The sequence below is a fragment of the Puma concolor genome, chromosome B1 (genome assembly GCF_028749965.1).
Source record: "Puma concolor isolate L17-30 chromosome B1, mPumCon1.1.hap2, whole genome shotgun sequence".
In the NCBI taxonomy this organism is placed as follows: Eukaryota; Metazoa; Chordata; class Mammalia; order Carnivora; family Felidae; genus Puma; species Puma concolor.
Window position 1 is genome coordinate 131,410,652 of NC_141670.1, and position 26,138 is coordinate 131,436,789.

General features: G+C 34.3%; 1 protein-coding gene across 6 annotated transcripts in view; it reads right to left on the reverse strand.

Annotated features, from left to right (window-relative positions):
- CCSER1 (coiled-coil serine rich protein 1) overlaps positions 1-26,138 on the reverse strand; it is a 1,329,329-nt gene that overhangs the window by 434,103 nt on the left and 869,088 nt on the right. For all 6 annotated transcript variants that reach the window (XR_015250351.1, XM_086704581.1, XM_086704578.1 and 3 more), the window contains one exon: positions 19,922-19,966. Coding sequence is in view for 5 of the 6 variants with exons in the window: in XM_086704581.1 (XP_086560707.1) it covers positions 19,922-19,966 (45 nt within the window). In the remaining variant the exon portion in view is untranslated. The remainder of the gene's footprint in view (positions 1-19,921; positions 19,967-26,138) is intronic.

Below are 26,138 nucleotides of genomic sequence, written 5' to 3' on the forward strand. Positions count from 1 at the left end.
CCCTAATCATCCCAGAGGTGTAAATATAGTCGGAGCTCTATCCCTAGTGATTATTATTTTTCTCTACACTTCAAAGATCTAAATTTCCTTTCTGGATTCAATTATCCCCAGACTGAAGATGACTTCTAACATTGTCCCCCAAATTATTCTATCTCCTTACAGATAGGAATCTCTTGAACTAAGCAGTGAGTATTTTCACAAGTGCTCACGTTATCTTTAATAAAAAAAGTTTAGGGGTGCCTGGATGACTCCGTAGGTTCATCAGCTCAGGTCATGATCTTGCAGTTCATGGATTCCAGCTGCTGACAGCTCAGAGCCTGGAGCCTGCTTCAGATTCTGTCTCCCTCTCTCTCTACCCCTCCTCCACTCACACTCTGTCTGTCTCTCAAAAATGAATAAACTGAAAAAAAAAAGTTTTTTGAAGTATAAAACTAAACTACCCTCCCATAGTTTAGCTTTCCTCTGAGCTTCCTTACATTTGCCACATAGTTTGTTAGCCCTGTTAGACCTAAAACCATGAAGTCACCTTTGTTTCTTCCTTTCAAATAACCTGGAATTAGACAGCGAGGGCAGGGTTACTATGAAGGATGACTTGATGCACCATCATCATATGTTGATGTAAGAATAAGTAGATAATTACATAGTGGAACTCTGTCTCCTCAGAAGGGTGTGCCTCAGGCTCTTACCTCATAAATTAAAGCCAAATTTTGCTTCTACTGCACTTCATGTGGGCAAGTATCCTGCTCAAAAATTTATTTAACTCAAATAGAGTTCTTTGATTATAGCAAGAATTCAGTAAATACTGAATTAATGGATGAAAACTGGCATTTCCATTGAACCTGGAATATCATATGCAAATCATTATGATACAAATTGTTAGTAAGTAATGTAAAAACTTTCCTCCATTTCAATATATTTCTGATAATTAATATCCCTTATATTAAAGCCAAATTTAAACTACCTTAGGCATCATGTCAGTTCAGTTGTACAAATCAGCTTTATTATCTTTAAAATTATGGAGGTGAAAACAATTTAAAATAAGACTAAGTTTGGAAATTCTCTATTTTTCTGAACTTTCCCAGTCCCTAGTATATTCTCTTAATTATTTTTTTATCTTATGCTAATTCAAAATTATTTTTTTAAAACATGCTATACACACATTTATAAATATAAATTACACAATATACCTCATATATAAACACATTTATTCATCTTCCTACCTGCCCACCATATACCAACTAACTCATTAATCCATTTATCTCTATAAATTTTGAAGATAGTCCTATTAATCTACGGTTTCACAGTTAATATTCATAAATTTGTCATTTTTTAATTTATACATATTCAGTTCAAATGACTTATTAGTCAGCCATCTAGTTACCTCCAGTTTGAAAAACTGACTTAACAAATCATTTTTTTTACTAAACAAATTGTATTTTGCATCTGTTCATTAACTATTATTTTATTCTCTTTTTAACATCTCAAAAAATATAGTGAGAGGCTATGCAAATTGTATAAATATGAGTGAAAAATGAATGTTCTGAGGGATTTGATACTGGCCATTATATTAAGTATATATAAATTATGATTGCCTGAAAATACATTTAAAATAATGGTTCATTTTAAGCTTACTAGCATGAATCAGAGATAGTTTGTAGGAGGGGAGAGGCTAAGAAAAGGTGGAAAGCATAACACTACATTTTGAATGGCTAATTTTCTTCTCTACTTTGTTCTCCAATGGAGTTTAATCAGTGTTTCCCTGAAACTTTCAGCCAAGGCTTGGCAGTAAGCATATTCATCTCTGAATACAGGGTAAGTGTATTATGGGAATGATTTAGCAGAAAAGAACATCTGCCCCCTTTTATACATGAATATCAAAACTGCAGATTGCAAGTTCAATAATTCACTTCTTCCCATCTCTTTTGAAGAAGGAAATTTAAGTTATCTTTTAAACACTGACTGGCACATTCACTGGGAATCCTAAAGCATATTTTCCTTACCTAGACTGCCCATGGAGGAAATGAGGCTATACTATCAAAGTTTCTAAATTTGAACAATTTACCTGAATTTCACTACAGAAAACATCTACAAAAAAAATCTATTGGGAAGAGTTGATCATAACACTCATCTTCAAAATGACATAATCTGACACATATATCAATGAGAAAGCTGCAAGTTGGATATTATGCAAAACAGAGCACTGGAATATAATTATAAATGAAGCCTTTGTCGTAGAAACAGAAGGCATTCTTTGGAGATGTATAAAAAGGTATTTATCCATAAAAGTTTATTTTCCATTCAGTGCTTCAGTTTCCTATGAAGTTATCCAGTTTAAAAGAAACTTTAAGATCATTCTCTATAAGTGCAATTGTCATTTCTGCCATAGACAGATTACTACAAATGAGAAGAAAAACAGATATATTGTTAATTAACATTTTCACTTTTAAATACATACATACCCATACATACAGTTACATGCACCTTTCCTTAGCATGGTATTAATGATTAGAAGAAAATATTGAACACTGGATATAACAACAAGAAAATCAAATATTATTGGGCATACATAATGCTAGTGTTATGCTAATCTAACACCTAATTAAATTTAGAACTATGTAACTATTAAAATAATTTCTAACCGATTTGGGGCCGAAATGGTGAAATACCGTAGATGGCAAGACTTAATAATGTAGTTAATAGGGAAGGGACCATTGAATTTTGCTGGAAACTAAACAAGGAATGATACAAATCACAAATATTTTTTCTGTTCTTTCTATTGAACTAAAATTAGACATCAAGTTTTATAGAGTTGATAGCAATTTTGAAATGCTAACTGGAAAAATAGTAATGTATTAGAAATCTACCTATACCTGTTCAAAACCTATATCCTTATGTTTGATTAAAAAAAGGATTTTTTGAATGATTGTTTTATAAGCTTATTAGAGAAGCAAAGTCACTGACTTTTAACTTGAAGCGTCTTAAAAAGTGTCTAGCCCAATGTTAACTTAATTTTTCAATAAGGATTTAATGTATTGAATATATATTTAATTTATTGAATTATATTTAATAAATTATATTTAATTATTTAATATAATCATAATTATGTATAATTTATTAATTATATTTAATTTATGGAATATATATTTAATTTATTGAATATATAAAGGATGAGGTACACTATTCATCACTTGGAGGCCATAGGCTCAATCATCAGAAAAGAAACTATGTGGCTGCCACTGTGAGAAAACCATGGGTTTTAAAAGCAGACAGTTGTAAATTTTAATCCCATCTCTACCTAATACTAGCTGTATACTCTATTAATCATTCTAAGCGTCTGTCTCCAAGGTAGACTTGTGATGAAAACACCTATTTTGAAAAATTGTTAGAAAGGCACTGCCACATAGTAGGTGCTCAGTAAATGTTATCTCTCCTTGCCTCAGATGCTGCTATTGGAAATGTGCTAGTGACATCTAGTGGTAATTCTTGCAAAATTCAGTAAGGTCACCCCTGTAACTCCGAGCCTACCAACACATCATGCATTCGTTCCATCAGCAAATGTTTATTAAATATCTCCTGTGTTCTAGGTTCTCAAGTCAAGTTCTGAGGATTGAAATATGTAAAAGACACAACACCTACTGTGTAGAAGCTCTGGCTTTAGCATATCAGGCACGTGTTAGCCAATTACTATAAAAATGTAATTATTTCTACAGTAGCAATAAGAAAAAATACAAATATACTACAGAATGGGTAACTCAGTTTGCTAAAGGAGACTCCATTTGTATTGGGTCTTAAAGAATGAATAAAACTCCCTCATATTTGAAGTGAAGAAGAAATTGTGGGAATTTGGAGAAGAGTTAAGGCTAAGGTCTTGGTTGATGTGCTAAAGAGGTTAGCCCTTATCATTGTGTGACAGAAAGATAGTAACATTCTTTAGTGAGGAAATCTCATAATTATATTCAGGCAACAGTGTGGAGCATAAATTGGATATGGGAGAACACAGAAGCTGGAGAACCAGTTAAGAGGTTATTAAACTATTTCCCCTGAGAGGTGATGAAGATCCAAATTCTTTTAGTGCAAATGGGGTAGATATGAGAAAATGTAACAGAGAGAGATATTTGAAGTAGAGTGGAGACTGAATAATGACCTTGAGGATGTGGGACATTAGGGAGAAAGAAGAAATGAGGTTGGTTCTATGTTTTCTGGGATGGGTGATTGTTAATAATGTCATTAAATGACACAGAAAACAGAGCAGAGGCAATTAGTTTATGAAGGAGGGAAGAACAAAGATAATGACAATTATGAATTCACTGACCTTGTACATATCTATAAAACGCAAAGAGAATTTAGGTAGAAATGTCCAATAAGTGAACTGACACACAGGTCTGGAGAAAGACCTGGGCTGGAGAGACATAGGAGCCATCTGCAAATAGCCCATGTTACAGGCACTAGAGTGAATATGGTCACTCAGGAAAAATGTGTCAAGAGGAAGGGCTAAGAGACAGGATCAGGACTTTAGGGAATATCATAATTTAGTAAGTAAGCCCCAAATAGGAACTGGACTCACTCTTAATTTTTTAGACCCCTCAATTGGATTTGGAAGTAGGTTGGTGATAGGAGTTATTTCAGCTATCCCAGAACACAACCTTCAAAATACATTTAAGCTCAATTTAAGGTTTAAAAGCACAGCTATAAAGTTCTTTTCCCACAGTTCCATGAAATAAGTTGTATTTGAATTTTCCTCTCATAACTGAAAACTCTGGTTTATGCTTTGAGTGTAGTCCTTCCTAGGTTGAAGGGGAAATTTTATTTGACTGCATATAAAATGTACAGCTTTTCTACTTATTTCCATTAAATTTGGTCATCTACTTCTCTTTCCATTTTTTTTTTTTTTTTTTTTTTTGCTTTATTGTCATCTTTTTCCCCTCTTTTTTCCTCTATCCTGATACATGTATTTCTTGCTTCACTGATTTTCTGGGAAAAGAGCCCAGTAGATGTAATGTTTTTCTATTACAGACTACCTCACAAATTTAGGGTATTAATCTACACTCACAGTGCTGTCAGGCTGAAAAGAAGACTTATCTGTGCTATTTTGTCAGTTAATACCTACTAATTTATGGCTTCCTGAAATATATATAAACTCTATTTTATTTTTAAAATGCACATTCTTCTCTTACTTTTTAATCTCTTATCATGTTAGTTAAACTTATTTTAAAAATGCCTATTCTGTCAATTAATTTTATTGCCCCAAGACTAACATTTTCTCTGTTTATCTCAGTCTCTTGGTCTTCATATTCATATATCACTTCATGTGGTATTTTATTTTATTTATTTATTTATTTTTCAATGTTTATTTATTTTTGGGACAGAGAGAGACAGAGCATGAATGGGGGAGGGGCAGAGAGAGAGGGAGGCACAGAATCGGAAACAGGCTCCAGGCTCTGAGCCATCAGCCCAGAGACCGACGCGGGGCTCGAACTCCCGGACCGCGAGATTGTGACCTGGCTGAAGTCGGACGCTTAACCGACTACGCCACCCAGGCGCCCCATTCATGTGGTATTTTAAAGAGCATCCTTTCTTAATTATTACAGATTAGTTTAAATACCACTTAACTATGTCATTTCAAAATCTACGTACTGAATTAACGTGTGTTGTTCAACTTTTGGCAATCAGTTAATCTTCTCTGCACCTGAATCAGCCTTATTTGTACAAAAGGGAATTGCAGTTTAGAGAGTGGTCATATTAGATGAATATCATGAGTCCTGAAGACCTTGCATAATGGAATCCTGATAAAGGATAATGGAAAATTTAACCACCTGAATTATACAAGAGCATAAACATACTTTAATTTTTTTAATGTTTATTTATTTTTGAGAGAGAGACAGAGCACCAGTGGGAGAGGGGCAGAGAGACAGGGAGACACGGAATCTGAAGCAGCTTCCAGGCTCTGAGCTGCCAGCACAGAGTTGGACACAGGGCTCAAACCCATGAACCGTGAGATCATGACCTGAGCCAAACTCAGACGTTTAACCGACGGAGCCACCCAGGCGCTCTGAGCATAAATATACGTTAAACCGGGGCGCCTGGGTGGCGCAGTCGGTTAAGCGTCCGACTTCAGCCAGGTCACGATCTCGCGGTCCGTGAGTTCGAGCCCCGCGTCGGGCTCTGGGCTGATGGCTCAGAGCCTGGAGCCTGTTTCCGATTCTGTGTCTCCCTCTGTCTCTGCCCCTCCCCCGTTCATGCTCTGTCTCTCTCTGTCCCAAAAATAAATAAATGTTGAAAAAAAATTTAAAAAAAAATATACGTTAAACCTCACTTGAATCAACAGCTTTGAAATTATGAAACTTAACAAGTTAAAAAAATATAAGTTATATTAAAATTTTCCCCACAATTGAGGCTACATATTTATTTTTCTCACAATTTCATATTTTTATACCTCAGATTCACTTAAATTATGATCAACCATTATCAGCATTTATTTCTTTAGGTAGGAAGTAATGGGAATAAATAAAATTAAATATACTTTCTAAGTTTACTTTAATATTTATTAATGAAACCAAAATATATAAATTAAATACATGAAAGGCAAAAGGAATAAATGAGTGATCAATATAAAAAGGAACTGGCGTAGATATTTTAAACCCAACTCTCAGTGATTCCAAAAAGGAACAATATTCAGCTGAACAAATATTTATTTGCTGCTTTACTATATCCCAGGAATGATACAAGGTTTTGTGAGTGCAAGGTGAATAATAACCTGTTTGAGAGAACTCTGTCTACCTGAAAGCCTGGTGGGGAGACAAATAAAGAGTCAGGATGTAGTAAGATAAACATAAGATAACCAGGTATAGAATTATGTATCGAGTATAATTTTTGCAAGTAGGAATCCCTGAAAAGTTCTTCCTTGAAAAACATTTCATCTGAGATGTGGTGCTGAGTTAAGAGGCTTTATTCTCAGAGAGTGTAACTGGAATTGGAAGTTGTAACATATGTGTTCTTTAAAAAGCCTACTAGGGCACCTGGGTAGCTCAGTTAAAAGCCCAACTCTTGATTTCAGCTCTGGTCATCATCTCTTGGTCCATGAGTTCAAGCTTCACATTAAGCCCCTGCTTGTGATTCTCTGTCTCCCTCTGTCTCTGTCCCTCTCCTGCTTCCCCCCCCCCTCAAAATAATAAATAAACTCTAAAAAGCCTACTATCCTATGCTGCCTCTTATTACACAGTCATTTCTTGATTAGGGAAAATTTAATGAATTTGTGTGCCACAGATGTCTTTTGTCTACAAAACATATATAAAATTCATACAAATTGTATTATGATCCTATTGAAGCTCCATTAACACCTAAATCATTTGCAGTTTTCGTTGACCTCGCTTTGTCTATGTTCTACACAAAAGCATCTATAAAGTACTCTATTCTTCAGAAATGAATGTTGAAGTTGCTAGGTTCTCCAGGTAGCACCTCTTTGTTCTTGTCAATTCTCTTCACTTTCCAGATTCTTCCACATGGTTTTTACATTCATTTTCTTGTTGCCAAGTCTTGAACTATTTTCAACATGACTATCACTCACTTTATTTCATCAAAAGTTGTTTGCTAAGATTAGTAATATCTTTTGCAAGGCAAATTGGAAGACTGTTTGCTCTCCCTGAAACTTTGAACTCTGTCCACTTTTGGCATTTTTGTACTAGGTACTACATATTCTCAGTATTCTTTGTGACCTTTACTTCCAGAAAGTAAACTAGAGCAAATACATTATTAAATATAACTTGCTAGAGGAGAAAGCAACAACATCTTTAATAGGTTGCAATTGGAAGCAAGAAAGACAAAATAAACCATTTTTCTATTTTTGGTAAAAGGTAGCCAAATGGTTATACACAGTATGCACAGAATGTTAAAACTGATTACATGTGCTTCAACAAATGTGTCTAATTTCTAAAATTCAGACTGCTATAATATTAAATAAATCTAATTTCAAGTAATTTTTACATGGGCAAGCATAGGGCAATACTCATGATTTGGTTTAAAAGTTCTAAATATTATTAATTTACTCATTTTGAATCTAACATATTTGAGTACTTACAAATAAGAATACAAATTCCCATAAGCCTTTATTTTCTCGCAACTGTTTTAGAGGATATTCCTCTAGGTCCTATTTGTAAATGTCTGTGATGCCATGCAGAAATGAATGAGCAAGTGTACTGTGAATTCTCTCTTACAAAAGAGAAGTATAGGTCATCCTAATGCTCAACATTCACATATCAGCAATAATTTGGTTTAAGAAATACAATGGATCAGATATACATTGGATTGGTAGCATCTGGATAGAAAAGTGCTTCAATGTACTTACATTTCAACTATATATCTCCCTTTATAGGACATATTGTTTTTAATCAGTGAAAGATAATACCCCCCCCCCACAAATGCACCCCACTCCAGATATAATAGAGTCAGAGAGAGGGACAATTGAAAAGTTAATTTTGCAATAATTATCTGGACGTAATTAAGAGGACAACCCCAGTCAAGCAGAAAGTGACACAGGCTGCCTGTTTCAGATACATTTGTATTTTCCTAACCCAACTCTTATTGATGTGAAAATAATAAAAGAAACAGAAAACAGTGCCTCACCCTCCATTCCAAAAGAGCCACTTACAGTATATCTTACCTTATCAGAACGGTCTTAAAGAGAACATCCAGATCATGAGTTTATCATCAGTGATAAACTAACTGACGAGTGAAATGGTGTTTTATCATTTGAACATCATAAAAGAAAAAAAGAAATAAAGAGAAAGAAAAAAAACATCATTTTTTCTTATCCTAGTTCCTGTTGCTAAGTGCATTTATTTGACTGAAGCATATGAATGAGTTGGGGGAAATCACACCACATTGTCTATAATTAGAAGTGATTGTCCAGCTGTAAAGTAGATAGCTGAGATCATCATTTGAAGGTAGTCAATGGTGGGAGGGGGGGTACAAAGTATATGTTAAAAGAGTGAAGAAGCTACCTACTTTACAAAGACAGAAAAATAACAGAATTAGAGAATAAAGAAATAGAGAAAAAGAACTGATTGTTCATTTTCCAAACAATCCAGAATATTCTCTGCAAAGATGCACCTGCCACTATTAAATTAACATAAATTTTAAGTAGATTTCTATTCTTTGTGGTTAATCAGTCCCTAACCAGCACAAAATTGTAGCTGTGGTCACAGTCTTGGATGAGATGATTTTGATATGCAATCAATAGATGGGCAAGAAGATAGAGGAGGAAAGAGGAAATGAGAGAGAGAAAACATGAATGTTTACAGAGTAAAAATTAGATAATTTTCCTGAGGAATCCCAGGAGTCAAAATATCCAGTTGTGGTAAATCTTTCATTTTACTCATCCTGAGTCATGGTGCTATGTTGAAGTTTTACTCTGAAGTTGTATTTTCTAGGTTTGAACCCCAGTTTCACCACTTAGTAATTATAAGACTCTGGCAAGTTATTTATTTATTTTTTTAATTTTTCTTCTTCTTTGAAATGAGAATAATAGTGTGGTTATTTCAAAAGTTTGTTGTGAGGATTAAATGAGTGAATATGTATAAAGTGCTTACAACGATGGTAAGTACTTAGTAAACACAGGACAAGCACTTACTGAGTGTTAATTCAAATGCTTTTTATGGTGATGACACAGGACTCTATTTTTCTAGTGGTTTAGAGTAAAATGTATACTACAACAGAACTACAGTTCCTTATTCAAAATTCTTAGGGTCATATGTATCTGGTAATTCAGAATTGCCCCAATTTTATTTATTTATTTATTTTTTAATTTTTTTTCAACGTTTATTTATTTTTGGGACAGAAAGAGACAGAGCATAAACGGGGGAGGGGCAGAGAGAGAGGGAGACACAGAATCGGAAACAGGCTCCAGGCTCTGAGCCATCAGCCCAGAGCCTGACGCGGGGCTCGAACTCACGGACCGAGAGATCGTGACCTGGCTGAAGTCGGACGCTTAACCGACTGCGCCACCCAGGCGCCCCAAGAATTGCCCCAATTTTAAAATCGTAATACAGAGCATATACCATAGGTTTTGAATATCTTAAGTAGAGTTTGTAGCAGCAGCCTGTACAAATGTACAGATGTTTTTGCAGCCAAACATATAAATGTCCAAACTAAGTTGGAAAAAAAAGTACTATAAATAGGTTCATATTAGTTCAGGTCAGTTTGGGTCACCGAATGAGGTTGAGCTTCCCTTTGGGAAGAACCTGTTTTCAAAGCATTTGGGATTAATGTTAGAATTGCAGATAAGGAATTGTTCACATGTATTATTTTATTTTATTTTATTTTTTACTGTTGATGGATGGAGTTTGAATATAATCAAATTTCAAGGTTACTGAAGAGAAAAGATGCTCCTGAGTAAATAAGTGAAAGGCAGAAAGGAAACTTCTCTTTTGAGGGAAATGGATTGGTGCCATTGTATTACTTTTAGTGTGTGTTATCAGCTGAATTGTGTCTCCCCAAAATTCATATGATGAAACCTTAGCTCCACGTACCCTAGAATGTGAAGATAGGGCCATTAAAGAGGTAATTAAGGTAAAATGAAGTCATTAGGGTTGACCCAAACCAATATGATTAGTGTCTTTATAAGAGGAAATTTGAACACACAAAAAACAGTGGGGGATATGAATGCCCAGAGGACAAACCATATAAGGAAAGACCATGCCCTTTGCAAGCCAAGGAGAGAAGTCTCAGAAGAAGCCAAACCTGTCAACACCCTGATCTTGGACTTCTGACTCTAGATAGGTGAGAAATTTTCTATTGTTAAAGCTACCCGGTCTGTGCTACTTCGCTATGGTGGCCTCTGATATAGTACATCATCACAATTGAATTTCAAGCTATTATTCTGACCACAACTGTTATTTTCATGAGTCTGAAGTTCTCTAATCTTTATATTTCAATCTAATTAAAACAATTGTTTATATAATATTTTAATAATACAATGTTTCTTAGAAGCTAAAGAATCCTAAATATATTATTTTATTATAAGGTAACTGTACTTAAAGGTTTTAGATCACATTCTAGGTAACAATGTGATGATCACTGATTAGGGACTGAGGAAAGTCCTGTGATATAATTAAAGGACAACAACGGAACTGAACAGGATTGCTCCATTCCAGTAAGCTGAGTATCCATGTCCAGAGAACTGTCTTAAAGGGACAGATTTCAGCACAGGATATAAACAGAAATTAGACATAATGTCAAATAACTGTCCTCAACTGAAGGAATGACCAAAAGATAGTAAGAGATTTGGGGATCTATTTCCAAGTAGAGAAAAGGAAGGCAGTGAAGTTCTTTAGGAAGGAGAAGCAACATGTTCCTGTAGGCTTACAGAATTTTAATACAATTGAACATTTCTATGGGGATTATTTGTTCTACGTGAAAATCTAAAACCAAACCGAAAAGATATTCTCTTACTAAGTTATGATTAAGCATATTTTTTAAATGTTCATTTTCTTCTGTATATTTTTGAGTTGGCAATTGGCTTCTATTTGTAATTAAGAAAGGAATCATAAGAGATCTCCTAATTTATATATGAATAAATACATCTCTGATAAAAGCCGGCTGACTTAATTAGACCATCTGGAGTAGAAATTTTCTTTTGTATCAATTGACACAGATAAAGGTCAAGAAATAACTGTATATTCATAAAAAGCAGCAACAATGCAAAAAGAAATCTCTGATTTTAAGAATGTACTTTCAAAGAAACATATAAGACAGTGAAATAAAACCATAATTTGTTTTTATCTTTTTAACTGAAGGCATTCCCAGAGTTAACTGATTCTAAAAACAATATATCTTCCTTATAAAAATATATCTAAATTTATATTGATTTGAAAGTCAAAATCCTTCTACTGTAATCCTTCTTAGTCTTTATCTCTTTGTAAAATCCACTTTAAATTAAAAATCCTTACAAATTTCCAAATATTTTTGAAAACAGACTGATAAGCAAAGAAAATATGATGCATTTAAGAACTCTGAAGTCAAAATCTTCATTTATTTTGTGCACATCAATACAAAGCTATCATGTCATAAATCCTGCCTAGTCTCTATTACCTGCTTTACAAGACTTGCTGTTAAATATTTTTTTTACATTTTATTTATTTTTGAGAGAGAGAGAGAGAGAGAGAGAGAGAGAGAGAGAGAAAGAGCACAAGTGTGGGAGGGGCAGAGAGAGAGGGAGACACAGAATCTGAAGCAGGCTCCAGGCTCTGAGCTGTCAGCACAAGAGCCCGATGTAGGGCTCAAACCCACAAACCGTGAGATCGTGACCTGAGCTGAAGTCAGTTATTTAACTGACTGAGCCACCCAGGCACCCCACAAGACTTGCCTTTAAATCATCCTGCATGGACTTTACCACTGTCTAACTATCCTCCACATTTCCCATTCTCTGTATCCTCCTAACTTTCCTATTTACAGACCTACTAAAACTTCGTCAATGCAGTGTTCTTTTTAATTTCAGCAGATCTAATAAACTTAGTTTTGCTTGATCAAAAGGTTTATTTCCTTGTGGTGTTTTGTTAGGTCAACAGTCAAAAATTACAGAGATACACAAGAGGTCTCATTGAAATCCCTGTGCAACCTGACTTAAGCTCCTGTACTTGAAACATGATCCTCTGAGGCCATTGAAGTCTCTCTTTCAGAGGGCTCTCTGAGAGCAACAGTGAGGTAACCCCTGCACTGGTCTAATCTTGAAGTTCTTTTTGTCAATCTCCCAAACACAGAGTTTCTGCCTCCTAGAAATGAGAATATTTTTTTAGTAATCATGTGGTTATCTAACTAAAATTGAAAGCTCTTGCCCTATATGAAAATACCTGCCCTTCTACTTACAGCGGGCACAACCTGTGGTCTCTTTTCGTGAGTTTCCATTCTGAGTCAATAAGAAGAGGTCCAACTACAAGCACTCATGACTTTAGAAGGTTTTGACATACCAATTTCCTCTAGATAAACTTTAGAAGGTTTTGACATACCAATTTCCTCTAGATAAACTTTACCTCTTGGGTACCCTTTCCAAATTTTATAAGGACTTTCCTCAGTTTAATTTTGTTGGTTCCACTTAGTTTCATTTTGTTTAGAGTTAAGAGAGTTTATCAGGTTCCCTGCCAGGGCTTAGGCCAGGTTCTTAAGACGGGAAGTTACCCCGGTAAAATATTCATGTGATCTTCTTAATCTGTTTGGCCCTCTAGGTCAAATTCCCCATTACTTTATATTTAAACTCATGTGCATGTGTCTCTAACTGGCATAATTCCATCCAGTACAATCTGAAATTACAGAGTCAATTTTGGGAAACTTTGACAAGGACATAATTATTGGATTTCTGCTTGACAGAATTCTCTGTGCTTCAAATTATTGTTCAAACATGTTGTAAATATTATTTAGTGTGGGTCTCTGTGTTTATATGTAGTAGGTTGCCTATATGTAAGTCCTCCTTCATCCTTCCACAGGGATGTCATGTCTGCTGAGGCTGGCTTCCTTTCACTGTTCTCCTCTCCTCCCACTTTTTTTTTTTACTGCTTCTCTTGGGAAATATTGTTTTGTCACTATGTGCATAGTCGAGGAATATCTAATGTAGATAATGAAATATTTCCAAAAGGAGGAGGATAAAAATTAAATGGTGTGCACCTCTTTTGGATTTTTTTCCTCATCTGAGATACTACTAAGAATGTGTTCTTTCTTACTGAAGTGGATCTAATAAGCTTAGTTATGCTTAATCAACGAGTTTCTTTTGGACAGTCTCTTGGAATGTCAGTGGTCTATAAGCATGGAAGAGATCTTCCAATTTAAAGATCACCCAGAAAATAGGGAGGATGTGAAAAATAGCTTAGAAAACTTATAGACCTTATCCATTGCTCCCTGCAAACATTGCTAAGTGGAAAAGTTAAATACATTTTTCTGTTATCTATGATATAAAAAGGAAATTAAGAATTTCTCAGATTCAAAAAAAAAAAAAAAGAATTTCTGAGGTTCAATGATGGATTCCAAGTACATTTTGTTGTCCTGTTTGAAATTTGCCATCTCAGAACCAATTCAGAATATAAAATCCTTTAAGTGTCATGTTAGGCCTTGAATCTCTTTGATTTTCACGGTGTAGGCTAGTTCATGTAGAGAGTAAAATCTTCCAAAAACGAGACACTCTGTGTCTGACAGAAGAAAAGATGAAGATCAGAGAATATGAAAAATTAATAGTAATTGTTGCCATTTATTGGGTACTTCCTATGTGGAAGGCACAGCTCAAAGAGCTTAGCACGTATTAACTCATTTTGTCTTCTCAACCACCTTTAAAACAGTAATAATTATTAGGGTCTTGTGTAATTCTTTAAATTAAATTCTTATCAATTTATAAGCACAAAGATCTCTCACCTCCCTTATTGCCTGTCAATTCTGAGAAGGGGAAAAAAGTGAATATTTTATTTTTTACTGAGTCCTTATAGGTCTCTTCATCTCAAAATCAAACTGTAAACCAGTTATATCTCATCAGCAAACTGAACCACTGCATAGTTCTAGCTATAAAAGGAAGAGTTATCATCAGCTTTTATATCTCAAAAAAGAATACAATATTAGCCAATATATAATTCCCTTCCAACATTGTATCACTGAGGGTATCAAAGAATTTCTTATTGTACAAAACTCTACAGCAACCAAGAATGGGACAGGTAAAGTTGAACAAAAGTAGAAACATTCAGTCTCTTCTGCATATTGAACAATAAAGAAAACATGCAAATGGAAGAAAGTTTTGCAGAAAAATTTATTAAAGAAAACTGGTAATCAAGATCTGTTTCTTGGTAAAGATCTGTTATTTGATGCAGAGAGCCACAAAAGAAGTATAGTTATCTTCTATAATTTCAAAATGACATAAAATATTAGATTTTAAGAAAACTATGGCACTTCAACAGTTTTTGCTATTCTTATTTCCAAGAACAATACACTTTCTTCAAGTTTAGTTCTATTCTTAGAGATAACATATTTACCTTTATTATTAGTATTAGTATTAGTATTATTCCATTAAAAAACATTCTCTCCAGTGACCTGCTGGACCTGGAGGAAGTAATACTGAGTTTTCCTAACTTAAGCAATAACCTAGACCTAAGGTGATCTGTTTAATAATTCTAATTAAGTTATATATAGAAAGAAAAATCAAAGGTGACTTTTATTTTGTTCCACTTGATATAATGCTTGTGCTAATATTCCAGGTAGAGAAATTATTTTGAACTATGGAGTAACATTTATCTTATTCTTTGAATTTTCTCCCTTTTAAGTCTCAAACTTAAAATTGACTTTCAGCTTCAAGTAGAAATGCGTAATTTTTCAAGGGATAAACAATACAGTCTATCCAACATATTAGCAAAGGCATAAAATTCACTATTTATTAAAATAAAATAATTAGGGGCGCCTGGGTGGCGCAGTCGGTTAAGCGTCCGACTTCAGCCAGGTCACGATCTCGCGGTCCGTGGGTTCGATCCCCGCGTCGGGCTCTGGGCTGATGGCTCAGAGCCTGGAGCCTGTTTCCGATTCTGTGTCTCCCTCTCTCTCTGCCCCTCCCCCGTTCATGCTCTGTCTCTCTCTGTCTCAAAAATAAATAAAAAACGTTGAAAAACAAATTTAAAAAAAAAATAAAATAATTATTTTTTAGAAAGATCATATGCTTAAGTGCATCTTATATAAATAGAAAAATCTTAAATTATTATTTTAAATGATTAATGTATTTAAATATAAAGTAGGGTTGTGTAAATAGCATTTAACTAAACATTTAATTTTTAATCTACATTTTCCAAGTTCTCTAATTATGTTTCCTTAAGTATTAGAAGCTCACGTCATCTATAATTCCCTATTTATGGTTTTTGGCAAAAACAAACACAAAACAAAACAAAACAAGATAGAGAATTGGGAATATCATAGTTCAATAGCCAAAGTGAAACATTTTGGACTATAAAACAGGTAGTTTGCAAGACATGCTCATGATTTTTTTGAGGATGACACTTTCATAAATCAGCTATTTTAATAATTTGAAATATCTACTTTTTCCTAACAATGTGTCTATCAGAATCTGTCTGCTTTTTGCAATCCCCTAGCTGGGATTTTTTATATCATGGCCAAATATAATCCACTGAAATATTTTCACACCACAACAGGGAATTTTTCTAGAAAATGGATGCATAGGTCTATAGTATATTTTGGTCATATTCCTAAGGAATGATAGAAATTATCTAAAGTGTTATTTTTTTTCAGATGTTTGAGAAACGTGTTCATAATCTGTTTTATAAGAGTATAGAACTATTTATTCAAAATCTTCAGGTACATCAATATTAATCTTGTCTTCAGAATTCCAGGTAAAGAATGGCAACATAATCTCTGTTTATTCTGTCATAACTTTGGGAGATCTGAGCTCTGAAAATTATATATATCAAATTATATATATCAAGTGATCCTTGATCATTACATACTTGTGTTTTATCTCCATCACCTCTATGGTTCTGGAATCTCTGTTAACTTCGAACAACACAGTCACATCCAAAAGTTCTATGGTCTCTCATATTAGCTTACCACACTCAGCAAAATGTCTGAAATTAAATGTTTAACCCTGATTTAGATATACAACCATAATAATCAGTTATCTTCATCCATGATATCAAGTCACATGTTATGTGTCTTTAGACTTGTGATATAAGATATCCAGAATATGGATGACTGAGTATTTTTGAGGTAGGATGGAAGTAGAGACAATTTGCCACTAAAAATTAGTGTGTATACACACATATGCACATAGACAAATCCTTAATAAGTTTACAAACAAAAATTGTACCTTGGAATACATAATATCACTTGAAGTAACAAAGTTATATAGTCTTTTAAGAAAACCGATGATAATAACTTGATTTTATCTACATTTAACAGCAAAAGCACTGTATGGTAGAACAGAAATTCCCTGAGAAAAGAGACACATTGATTTATCTGTGTGTCACACCCCGTGACTTTTTACCGAGGTTTTTCTATGAGTTACAAGATATTACCGGTGGCAGGAAGTTCATTTACAATCAGGTAGAAATAGCAGTGAAATAATCACATTTTGTACAGCATTCCACTAATCTCCTTTTTTAAATATCTATTATGATTAGCCCTCTCAGGTTACACACATTATGCATGTATAAATGTGCAAAAATATGAATGTAACTTTTAAAAATACAGTTGATCTCTATTTTCAAATATTTCACAGTAATACAAGTGATTTAGGTGCTACCTGTCTTCATTCCCTCAGGAAAAGTAATTTATATCTTAATCACTTCGCAATTTATATTTTTATACAGCACGTAGTGTTTAAATCTGGCCTTCCTATCTAGTAATTAGCTTTTTAATAGTATTTACCACTTAGCTAAATAGGATATTACTGCCTGCTTCAATCTTCCATGCATGCTCTAACCATTGTCATTATCTCAAATAAGTAAATAGAGCATTTTAAACAACGCTTTTTAAACCTTCTTATAAATATTTGGTAACAGGCCCTTAGTATTATATCCATCAACACCTAGTGGGAGTATCTGTCATTTAAACTAAGATGAATTAATTCATTTTTAGAAGTAATCATTGCTATTAAATCTTCATCAATCACAATAGCATTAGGATAAAGAATTCTAAAAGAATGCTTTGAGTAAGAATTTTCTAAACCCACACATTTCAATTCAACATAATCAGAAGCATACTATACATCTTTGTAAGGCACATATAATAGCACAGTAAATAGGAATCAGTAAGACATATCACATTGCATAAACAAGACAGATCAGGAGACTTTTAACCTAGCCATTGGACTCTGTTTATAGATCACCTACCACTAAGTCTTCACAGAACAGTTTCACAGCATATTTCACCTAATTGTCTGATAACTCTTCCAAATAAAGTTTCTTACCACAGAATATATCGGGCTCTATAAACACGGGGAAGACTAAGGTGACTGTTAGGTTAATTAGAAGTATGCTCAAGTAATCCAGTGCTGCACAGAGATAAAGCGAAGTGGTTGTTTTGAATTTTACTAGTCAGCATTTAGTTTATATTCTGGATTGGTGGCATCAGGTGCCAGAGAGAATACTGGGCTATCATCAATTTGATAAACTTACCTTCTTCACAACTACTCCACTAACCTCAAGGGGAAGACCCAAATCATGTTGTCCCCTCTATACAGATGTATGTACTAAATTGTAGGTCATTACAATTTTGGCTTTCATGCAAATCATAACATAGTTTTAAGAAAAAAAATTTTAAACACATTATCAACATGTTCTTTTACCCATGAGTGCATTTCTAATAAAAATAAAATCAGAGAAAATGAAAAAAAGCAATAAAATTTAATAGTAACTCTTTTCAATAAAAATCAGTCATAAGGCTTTTAAAAATAACATGAGAAATCACCAAAGCTTGATAAGGAAATGCAAAATTTTGCTACCATTTAGCAATGCCATTTTTTGTGTGTATGGATTTAAGTTTCCTTCTTTGGACACATAGTTGTTATTGGACTAGGAGGCAACAGGGAGAAGCTGGGTGACTCCAAATCAGGTTTCCTTAAAGGCATTGGATCAGCAGAGATAAAGTGTGGCAGCACTGGTTGGGTGCAAACTTTCACTTATGAGGTGATGAGTTAAGTTCTTTCTCTAAGTACATCCATTTTGGTCATGTCTGAATGACAGCAGTTACCCTCCTGAAACTATATGGCTCTGAGGTCTTCCTCCCATGGTACACACTTTTTTTCCCCCACAGTCTGTCTTACAAATGACCATATACTTATTACTTTGCTTTCCTACAACATGAAAAATATCTAAAGATGTATCTATATGTCACTTTCTCCAGCTCTCCTGCCAATGCGAGCCAGTTATGTGCCTCTCAAAAGAAATAGATTATTCTGGATGGAAAATAGCAAATAAATAGGAAAGAGTCCCTAAATAACAAGTTTACTAGGATCTAAAATGCCAAATACTAAGAACACATAACTGGAATTTAAAACAGCAAAGAAAGAAGGGAAAATACTCTGTAACTTAATACAGAAGAAAGCTCTTTTTACAGAAAGAGAAGCCACAGATGGGGAGGGAGTAATATTTACTATTATTTTTTTTGTAAGACAAAAAACTTCACTTTTCCCAAAAAATATTATATAAATATCATTAAAAAATAAACTTACCTTTTGGGCAAAAAAAAAATATTAAATGTTAATATTCCACCCTTCCTCCATCCCCACCAACCCAAATCACAAAGTACAGCATTCACATATTTAGCATGGAAAGAAATTTAATCAAGGTTAAGTCTGCAAGGTTAAGGCAAATCATAATATATATAACATGTGGGATATGGTATTATGTTTGATACTATTAAAAGTTCCCCTCTTTATAAAGCATCTGGGGTAAACAATAATTAAAGAAAGTTTTAAAGTTGTTGTTCTTCCCAAAGCAACTTTCCACTATCTAATAATGCATGCCAGGTTGATAGTGTATGCCAGTGGCCTTGGATAGGAGAGTAAAAAAATCCCAGATGTCATACAACATTTGCGTTGTTAGAATTTTGCTAATTTCTCAGTGAGGGATTTTAAATATTGCACTGTAATGTTTGTTTAAAAGGCTTTTCTTCCCCATCTAGAGGGTCTTGCTGCTATAAAAATCCATTTTAACAGGAACAATGCTTAGCTAATCAGAGAATCAGTACTCTCTTAGGCTTCAGAGGAACAAGCACAAAGGATACATTTAGAAAAATGTGTAAAATATGACCAGAGTGAATGGGATATATGTACACAAAATTCCTCTCAACACACCCCCATCGCCATCATCATCATCATCAGTCACCATTACCAACCACATCATTGCAACACTGTAACCACTTTTTCTTCTTCCCTCTCCCTCTCTCTAGACTTTCTTACCTCTCTCCCTCCTTGTACTGCCTCCAGTCTTTTCAGGTTCAAACCCTGAAAGAGAGAGGAAAAAAAAAAAGTCACGAATAATAATTGGTAATAGTGCAAACATTCTGAAGTAAAATAATTCACTTAACAAAGACAATCTGAATATAGATGAAAATCTCATGCATATGCCAATATTGGTATCTGAGTAAGTCCTCAAATGTGGTACCAATGCATTTCTTGCTAAAGACTAAGATCGTAAGTTAAAATGTAAAGCATTCGTTTTAGTAGCGCTTGCCTCTCCCTTGGTGAAACCACAATGTAAAAGGTTCTGTTCCAAATTGAAGGAGTACATACAGGATTTTCTCTGAGCAGAAGGTGACATAGGCTCATTCAGTCTGGGAATGGACATTCGCATAGCAGCCCAAGGAGGTCACATCTAACAGTCTGTGAGGATTAAGAGGAGAACAGCATGCAATCCTCTAAAAACCAGGCTACTTAAAGTGTACTGTCTGATACATCATTTCACCTGGGAGCTCATTAGAAATGCAGACTATCCAGCGCACCTGGGTGGCTCAGTCCGTTAAGTGTCCAATATAGGCTGGGGTCATGATCTCATAGTTCGTGGGTTTGAGTCCCACATCAGGCTCTGTGCTGACAGCTCAGAGCCTGGAGCCTGCTTCAGATTCTGTGTCTCCCTCTCTCTCTGTTCCTCCCCCACTCACACTCTGTCTCTCTCTCAAAAATAAATAAAGGCTAAAAACATTTTTTTTAAAAATGCAGACTATCCATGGGCATGTAATGTACAGCATGGTGACTATAGTTAATAATACTGTACTGCATATTTAATGTTGCTAAGAAAGCAAATCTTAAAATTCCTCATCACAGGAAAAAAAAATTGGAACTATATGGTGTTGGATGTCAACTAGACTTACTGTGATCATTCTGCAGTATACACAAATACTGAATCATCATATTGTGGGTTTGAAATTAACATAATGGTATATATCAATTATACCTTAATAAAAATGGCTGTTATTATTTTACAAAATGAAAACTTTCAGACTCCACCCAGGGCATGCTGAGCAAGAATATACATTTTAACACACTTTCCAGGTGATTCATATGCATGTAATAATTCGAGAAGTACCTCTCTGAGCTGTCTAGAATCGGTGGGTGAATTAACTGGTATACATTGTGAAGTGGGCTCCAAGGAGTGGTGGGGAGATAAAGCTAAGATACTGGCCAAATTGTGAATTGTTTAAAAAGTAGGAGTGTGGACTTATTTTTTAAGTCAATGTTTACTTTGATAGAGTTTCTGAAGATTGAGGGTAAATTTTTAAAATACCAAATGAGGACTCACATATTCTCATAATTTAGTCTATATCTCCATTTCATTTTTTCTTTCCTTTTAGAAACACTACCGGGGGAAATTGAAAAAATATTAAAAAAATAAAAAACTCCAATAAATATCTCTATTATAAATATTTTTACATGCCTCTAAATTATTTGACAGAGCTTTAGAACTCACAGTTTTCACAATTTTATAATTATCATTAAGAATTTTGACTAAGTCAAAATTTTGCTCAATTTCTGATGAAAAATGAATAGGACATAACCCCAACTATATATTCTACATTATTGCCAACACATTTGGTAAGAAAATTCGCCTACAAGAAATATGTGCTAGACTTAAATATTGCATTTCTAGTCTTATATTTTGGAATTTAAGAAAGATTGCTACTGTTTTGAGGTTTTGTTAAACGGCATTTTGGAAGTGTGATAACTTACTTATTAAATATTCAGTTATAAGGAAATTCATGGCATACATTTTTTTCATTTGGTGACAGCATTTATGTTTAAAAAGTTGATAAAAAGTTTTTAAAATTTTATCTTTCCACATATGAAACTCATTTCTTGAATTGTTTAGACAAATAAACAACAGGATATTAAATACACTAACTTATTCGTAAAAACATGATTACACTATGGACTCTAGAAAAGGCCCTAGAATCAATCTGGCAAATCAGTTATTCTTGTAAATAAATGACAGCCTGAATTCTGCATGTAGAAAATTACCTACATTTACACAATACATTTTGAAAGGCCTAAAACTCATATAGGAAAAGATATAAAACAAAATATCAACATGGTTCTTAAACCTGGCAGTGTAGGCTAAAAATACATTCTAAGGAGGCATTCATGCTCACACTTTTAGAATATGGGAAATGGTATAATGATATGCTTTTGAATTTGGACTGATAGAGGTTTAAATCTCTGGTTCGCCACCTTTTTCTATGTGCTGATAAATTATATAATATCTCTGAACCTCATTTTTTACTTGAAAAAATAATAACAGAGCAGCTATACCATGTGGTTTGTGTGAAGGTTGAATGAGGAATATGTTTATAGCATATAACTAACAAAGGACCAGGGAAGGTATATCCCAAAATATTTTTCTTCTTTCTCTTCTTTTCCTTCTTCCTCCTCTTATTCTAATTTGTATTGTCATTACCATGTACATAACATGTCTAAATATGAGACCAACTTGAGCAAAATGCCTCTGTTTCATGCCTTTTATTTGAAGAATCTAAAATATCTGGAAATATTTATAAACAACGAACAATGAGAATGTTTATATTGACTAAGCACAAGTAAAAATGTTCTCTATGCACACTTTCTCAATTGGCACTCATGACCACCTTTTGAGGTAGCTAGGACTTTCTTAAAATTGTGAGGAAAAATTTGCCACTAGTTCCTCAACCAATTTTGCTGTTTCCCACTTCCACTGCCATCTAATTCTGGTACTCAAAATATTAAATGGCTTGTTATTGTCTTACAAGCTGCTGACACTTGACTTTTTTTATTTTTTAAAGTTTATTTATTTATCTATTTGGAGAAAGAGAGTGAGCACATGAGTGGGATAGAAGCAGAGAGAGGAGAGAAAGAGAATCCCAAGCAGGCTCTGCACTGTGCAGAGACCGATGTGGGGCTCAAACTCACAAACCGTGAGATCATGACCTGAGCTGAAATCAGGAGTTGGACACTTAACTGACTGAGCCACCCAGGTGCCCTGACACTTTGTTTAAAAGTTTCTCCCTTCTCTTGAGAATCTGATGGCCTCATTTTGTATATTTTCTATTACTACATCTTCAAGGTCACTGATATTTTCTTCTGTCTAATCTATTTATCTCATTCAGTGAAATTTTTACTTCAGCTATCTTGGTTTTAATCTCTAGAAATTCAATCTGAATATACTTTTCTGTCATCATATTCATATTTTAAATCCTTTATTTATTTATTTATTTATTTATTTATTTATTTATTGAGAGAGAGAGAGAGAGAGAGAGAAAACATGAGCAGAAAAGGGGCAGAGGGAGAGGGAGAATCTCCACACTGGGCCCATAGCGGGGCTTGATCTCATGATCCGGGCCAAAATCGAGTTGGTGGCTTAACTGACTGAGCCACTCAGGCACCCTGAAATATATATATTTTTAATAGTGTTTTGAATTTCTCTTCTTTAATTCTATCATCTATCATTTCCAGGTGGATTTCTATTGACTGAATTTTCTCCTAATTATGAGTCATATTTTCCTATTTCTTCTAATGTCCAGTAAATTTTTACTGGTTGCCAGACATTGTGATTTTTATTTTGTTTAATGCTAGATTTTATTACCTTTGAAGGAGTTAGAATTGATTCTGGCAAATGGTTAAGTTACTTGTGGGTCGTACTGATCCTCCTGAGGCTTGTTAAAAAAAAAAAAAATTAGAATGGGTCTGAAGAAGTGGTTAGAGTTACTTACTCTTATTACTAAAGCTTGACCATTTGTGCTCTCCACTGAATATCCATGAAGATTCCCAGAACTGTGAAATCTCTGGGAATTTATTTACTTAAATTTCTCTGTCAATTATTCCTTTTCAGCAGTTGTTCTTTGCCTGGCCTTGTAAAATTTCACTCTGCATTTGTAAAGATCACTATTCAAACAAAATTCTCAGGGGTACACCAATATAGATTTCCAGAGTTTTATCTCTGTGTTTTCCCCTCCTTTCTGGTAATCTGTCCCACAAATTCTAGCTGTCTTATTCTCTCCAAACTCAGATATTTGTCTCCTCAGCTACAAAATGTAAGGATCCTGAAATTCTCTCCAGGCTGTCCCTCCAGGAACCATGGTCCAAACATTGCCTCCAGGCTGAAATCTAAGTATTGTAGGCACTCTTGATTTGTTTCCCTTCTCTCAGGCATTACAGTGCTTCTCTCTCTATTTTTTAATGTGTGAGAATTTTAATATATGTTTTGTTCATATGTCTAACTATTATAGCAAGTCACATAGTCATTACGCTCTCACGAATAGAAGCGGAAGTCAAGGTGTGTATTTTAAACTTATTTTTTCAAAGGAGAAAATCTAAAGTTTCAAAATTTGAATTATATGATCTGAATATAGAGCTAGTATGTACAAAAGCAAAACCTAATTCAATATTTTAAGAGCCCAGATACCTAGTTCATCCATTCATCCTTAGTCAAGTTTCTTTAAATTCATAGCACTCAAAATGTTTAATATGTTGTATACTCAAGAACTCAAATTTATTATAACATGGATCTCATGCAGGAGTCATGATGATTCTTCAAGGCAATGCAGTGATTGAGAGGAGTTGGGTGTCAGGACGTTAAGAAAAAGCACACCTGTTTGGATGGAATAGGGGCTGGAGGGTAAGCTCTCCAGCATAGATATGGTATATCGTGTAAACTATGTAAAAAGATTGGTCATAACTTAGGCACTGACTTATTGAAAGAACTTCAATCTTAAGATCAAAGAAGTGAGTCAGAGAATCTGATGCCAAGAATTTGGGAGCCACATGGGCAAGGAAAAATGATCTAAAAGGACTCTCTATATATTTACAGAGCCTCAGGTAATATTGTGTCTCAATAAAGGACTCAAATGATCTAGAGTATAATGAGATTCACTAAAAATTCTCTAAGTATGATCTGGGAGATATGATTCCCTAAGGGATGACAGAAATTGGTCTGAGTACCAAAGTAAGTCTAAGCCTTTAAGTCAGGTCAGTGTGGAGCTTGATGCAGGACTCCATCTCACGATCCTGAAATCATGACCTGAGCTGAAACCAAGAGTCAATAAACCGACTAATCCACTCAGGTGCTCCAAGATATTGCCTTTTTTGATATTAGCCAAATTAAAGACTATTAGTACAGTTATAAAAAAATAATTATTATTTTGGGGGTGTTCTCTTTGTGCCAAGCACTGCTCCAACTGTTTGACCTGGGTGATTCAATTTTTACAATAATCTTATTATATATTACAACCAAATCATTTTTCCCACTTTGAGCTAAAATGATCTTTGAGTTGTTCTACTCTGTTTTTGGACTGATTTCCTGAGACAAAATATGTGTCACTGTAGTTCTTGCTATTGTTGACTTCGTTTTGCAGCTATGGTTTACAGCCCCAAAGAATGACAAGAGTGTGAGTAAAATAATTCTGGCTTCTCTGCTTCTTATCACGATATTTCTTCATCTTAAACAGGAACACATTTTAAGGAAAAAATAACACTTTGGAAGATGAGGAAAATGTTAACTCTAGATTTCGGTTTAACCTACCAAGAAAATTATGTGGGGATGGGAAGAAATGGGAGTTGTACAGGATGATCTCTGCTGAACTTTAAAATCTACTATCTGCACTGTTTTAATTTTAAGACAGGCAGATTGATTCTCTTACAGATTCTTGCTATGTATCTTTTGATCTTGTATGGCTTCTCAGTGAGACTGATGAAACTACTCAAGAAGTAAAGAAATTCAGGTGAATTTGAACACAACTTGATACATCTATTGTCAATCGTATCTGGTTCCTAAATTCTGGTTTTCTTAATTTGGGTATCCGCTTTTTCATCTATCAGCTTGCTGCAGGGACTTGAAATTCAGTGTCAAGTTTCAATTACATTGCTGATAAAAAAAAAAAAAATCTTAAGTTGTATGTATGGATTTCTAACCTTAGCCTTACTTAGGATTCATTTTGTAAGTGATATATTGATTGAGATTTGTGACTCATCATAGGTTTACAGAATAGACTTAGATATTCAGACACTTTCCCACAGCTGCTGAACCTACTTAAAAACTGCAAGAATTCACTCATGCATATAATGTCCACTCTTCCTTTAAAGTTAATGAACATAGTTTTAAAATACTTTGTAATTCTTTTATACCTCTCTTAGCCCTTATATTATTTTTTTA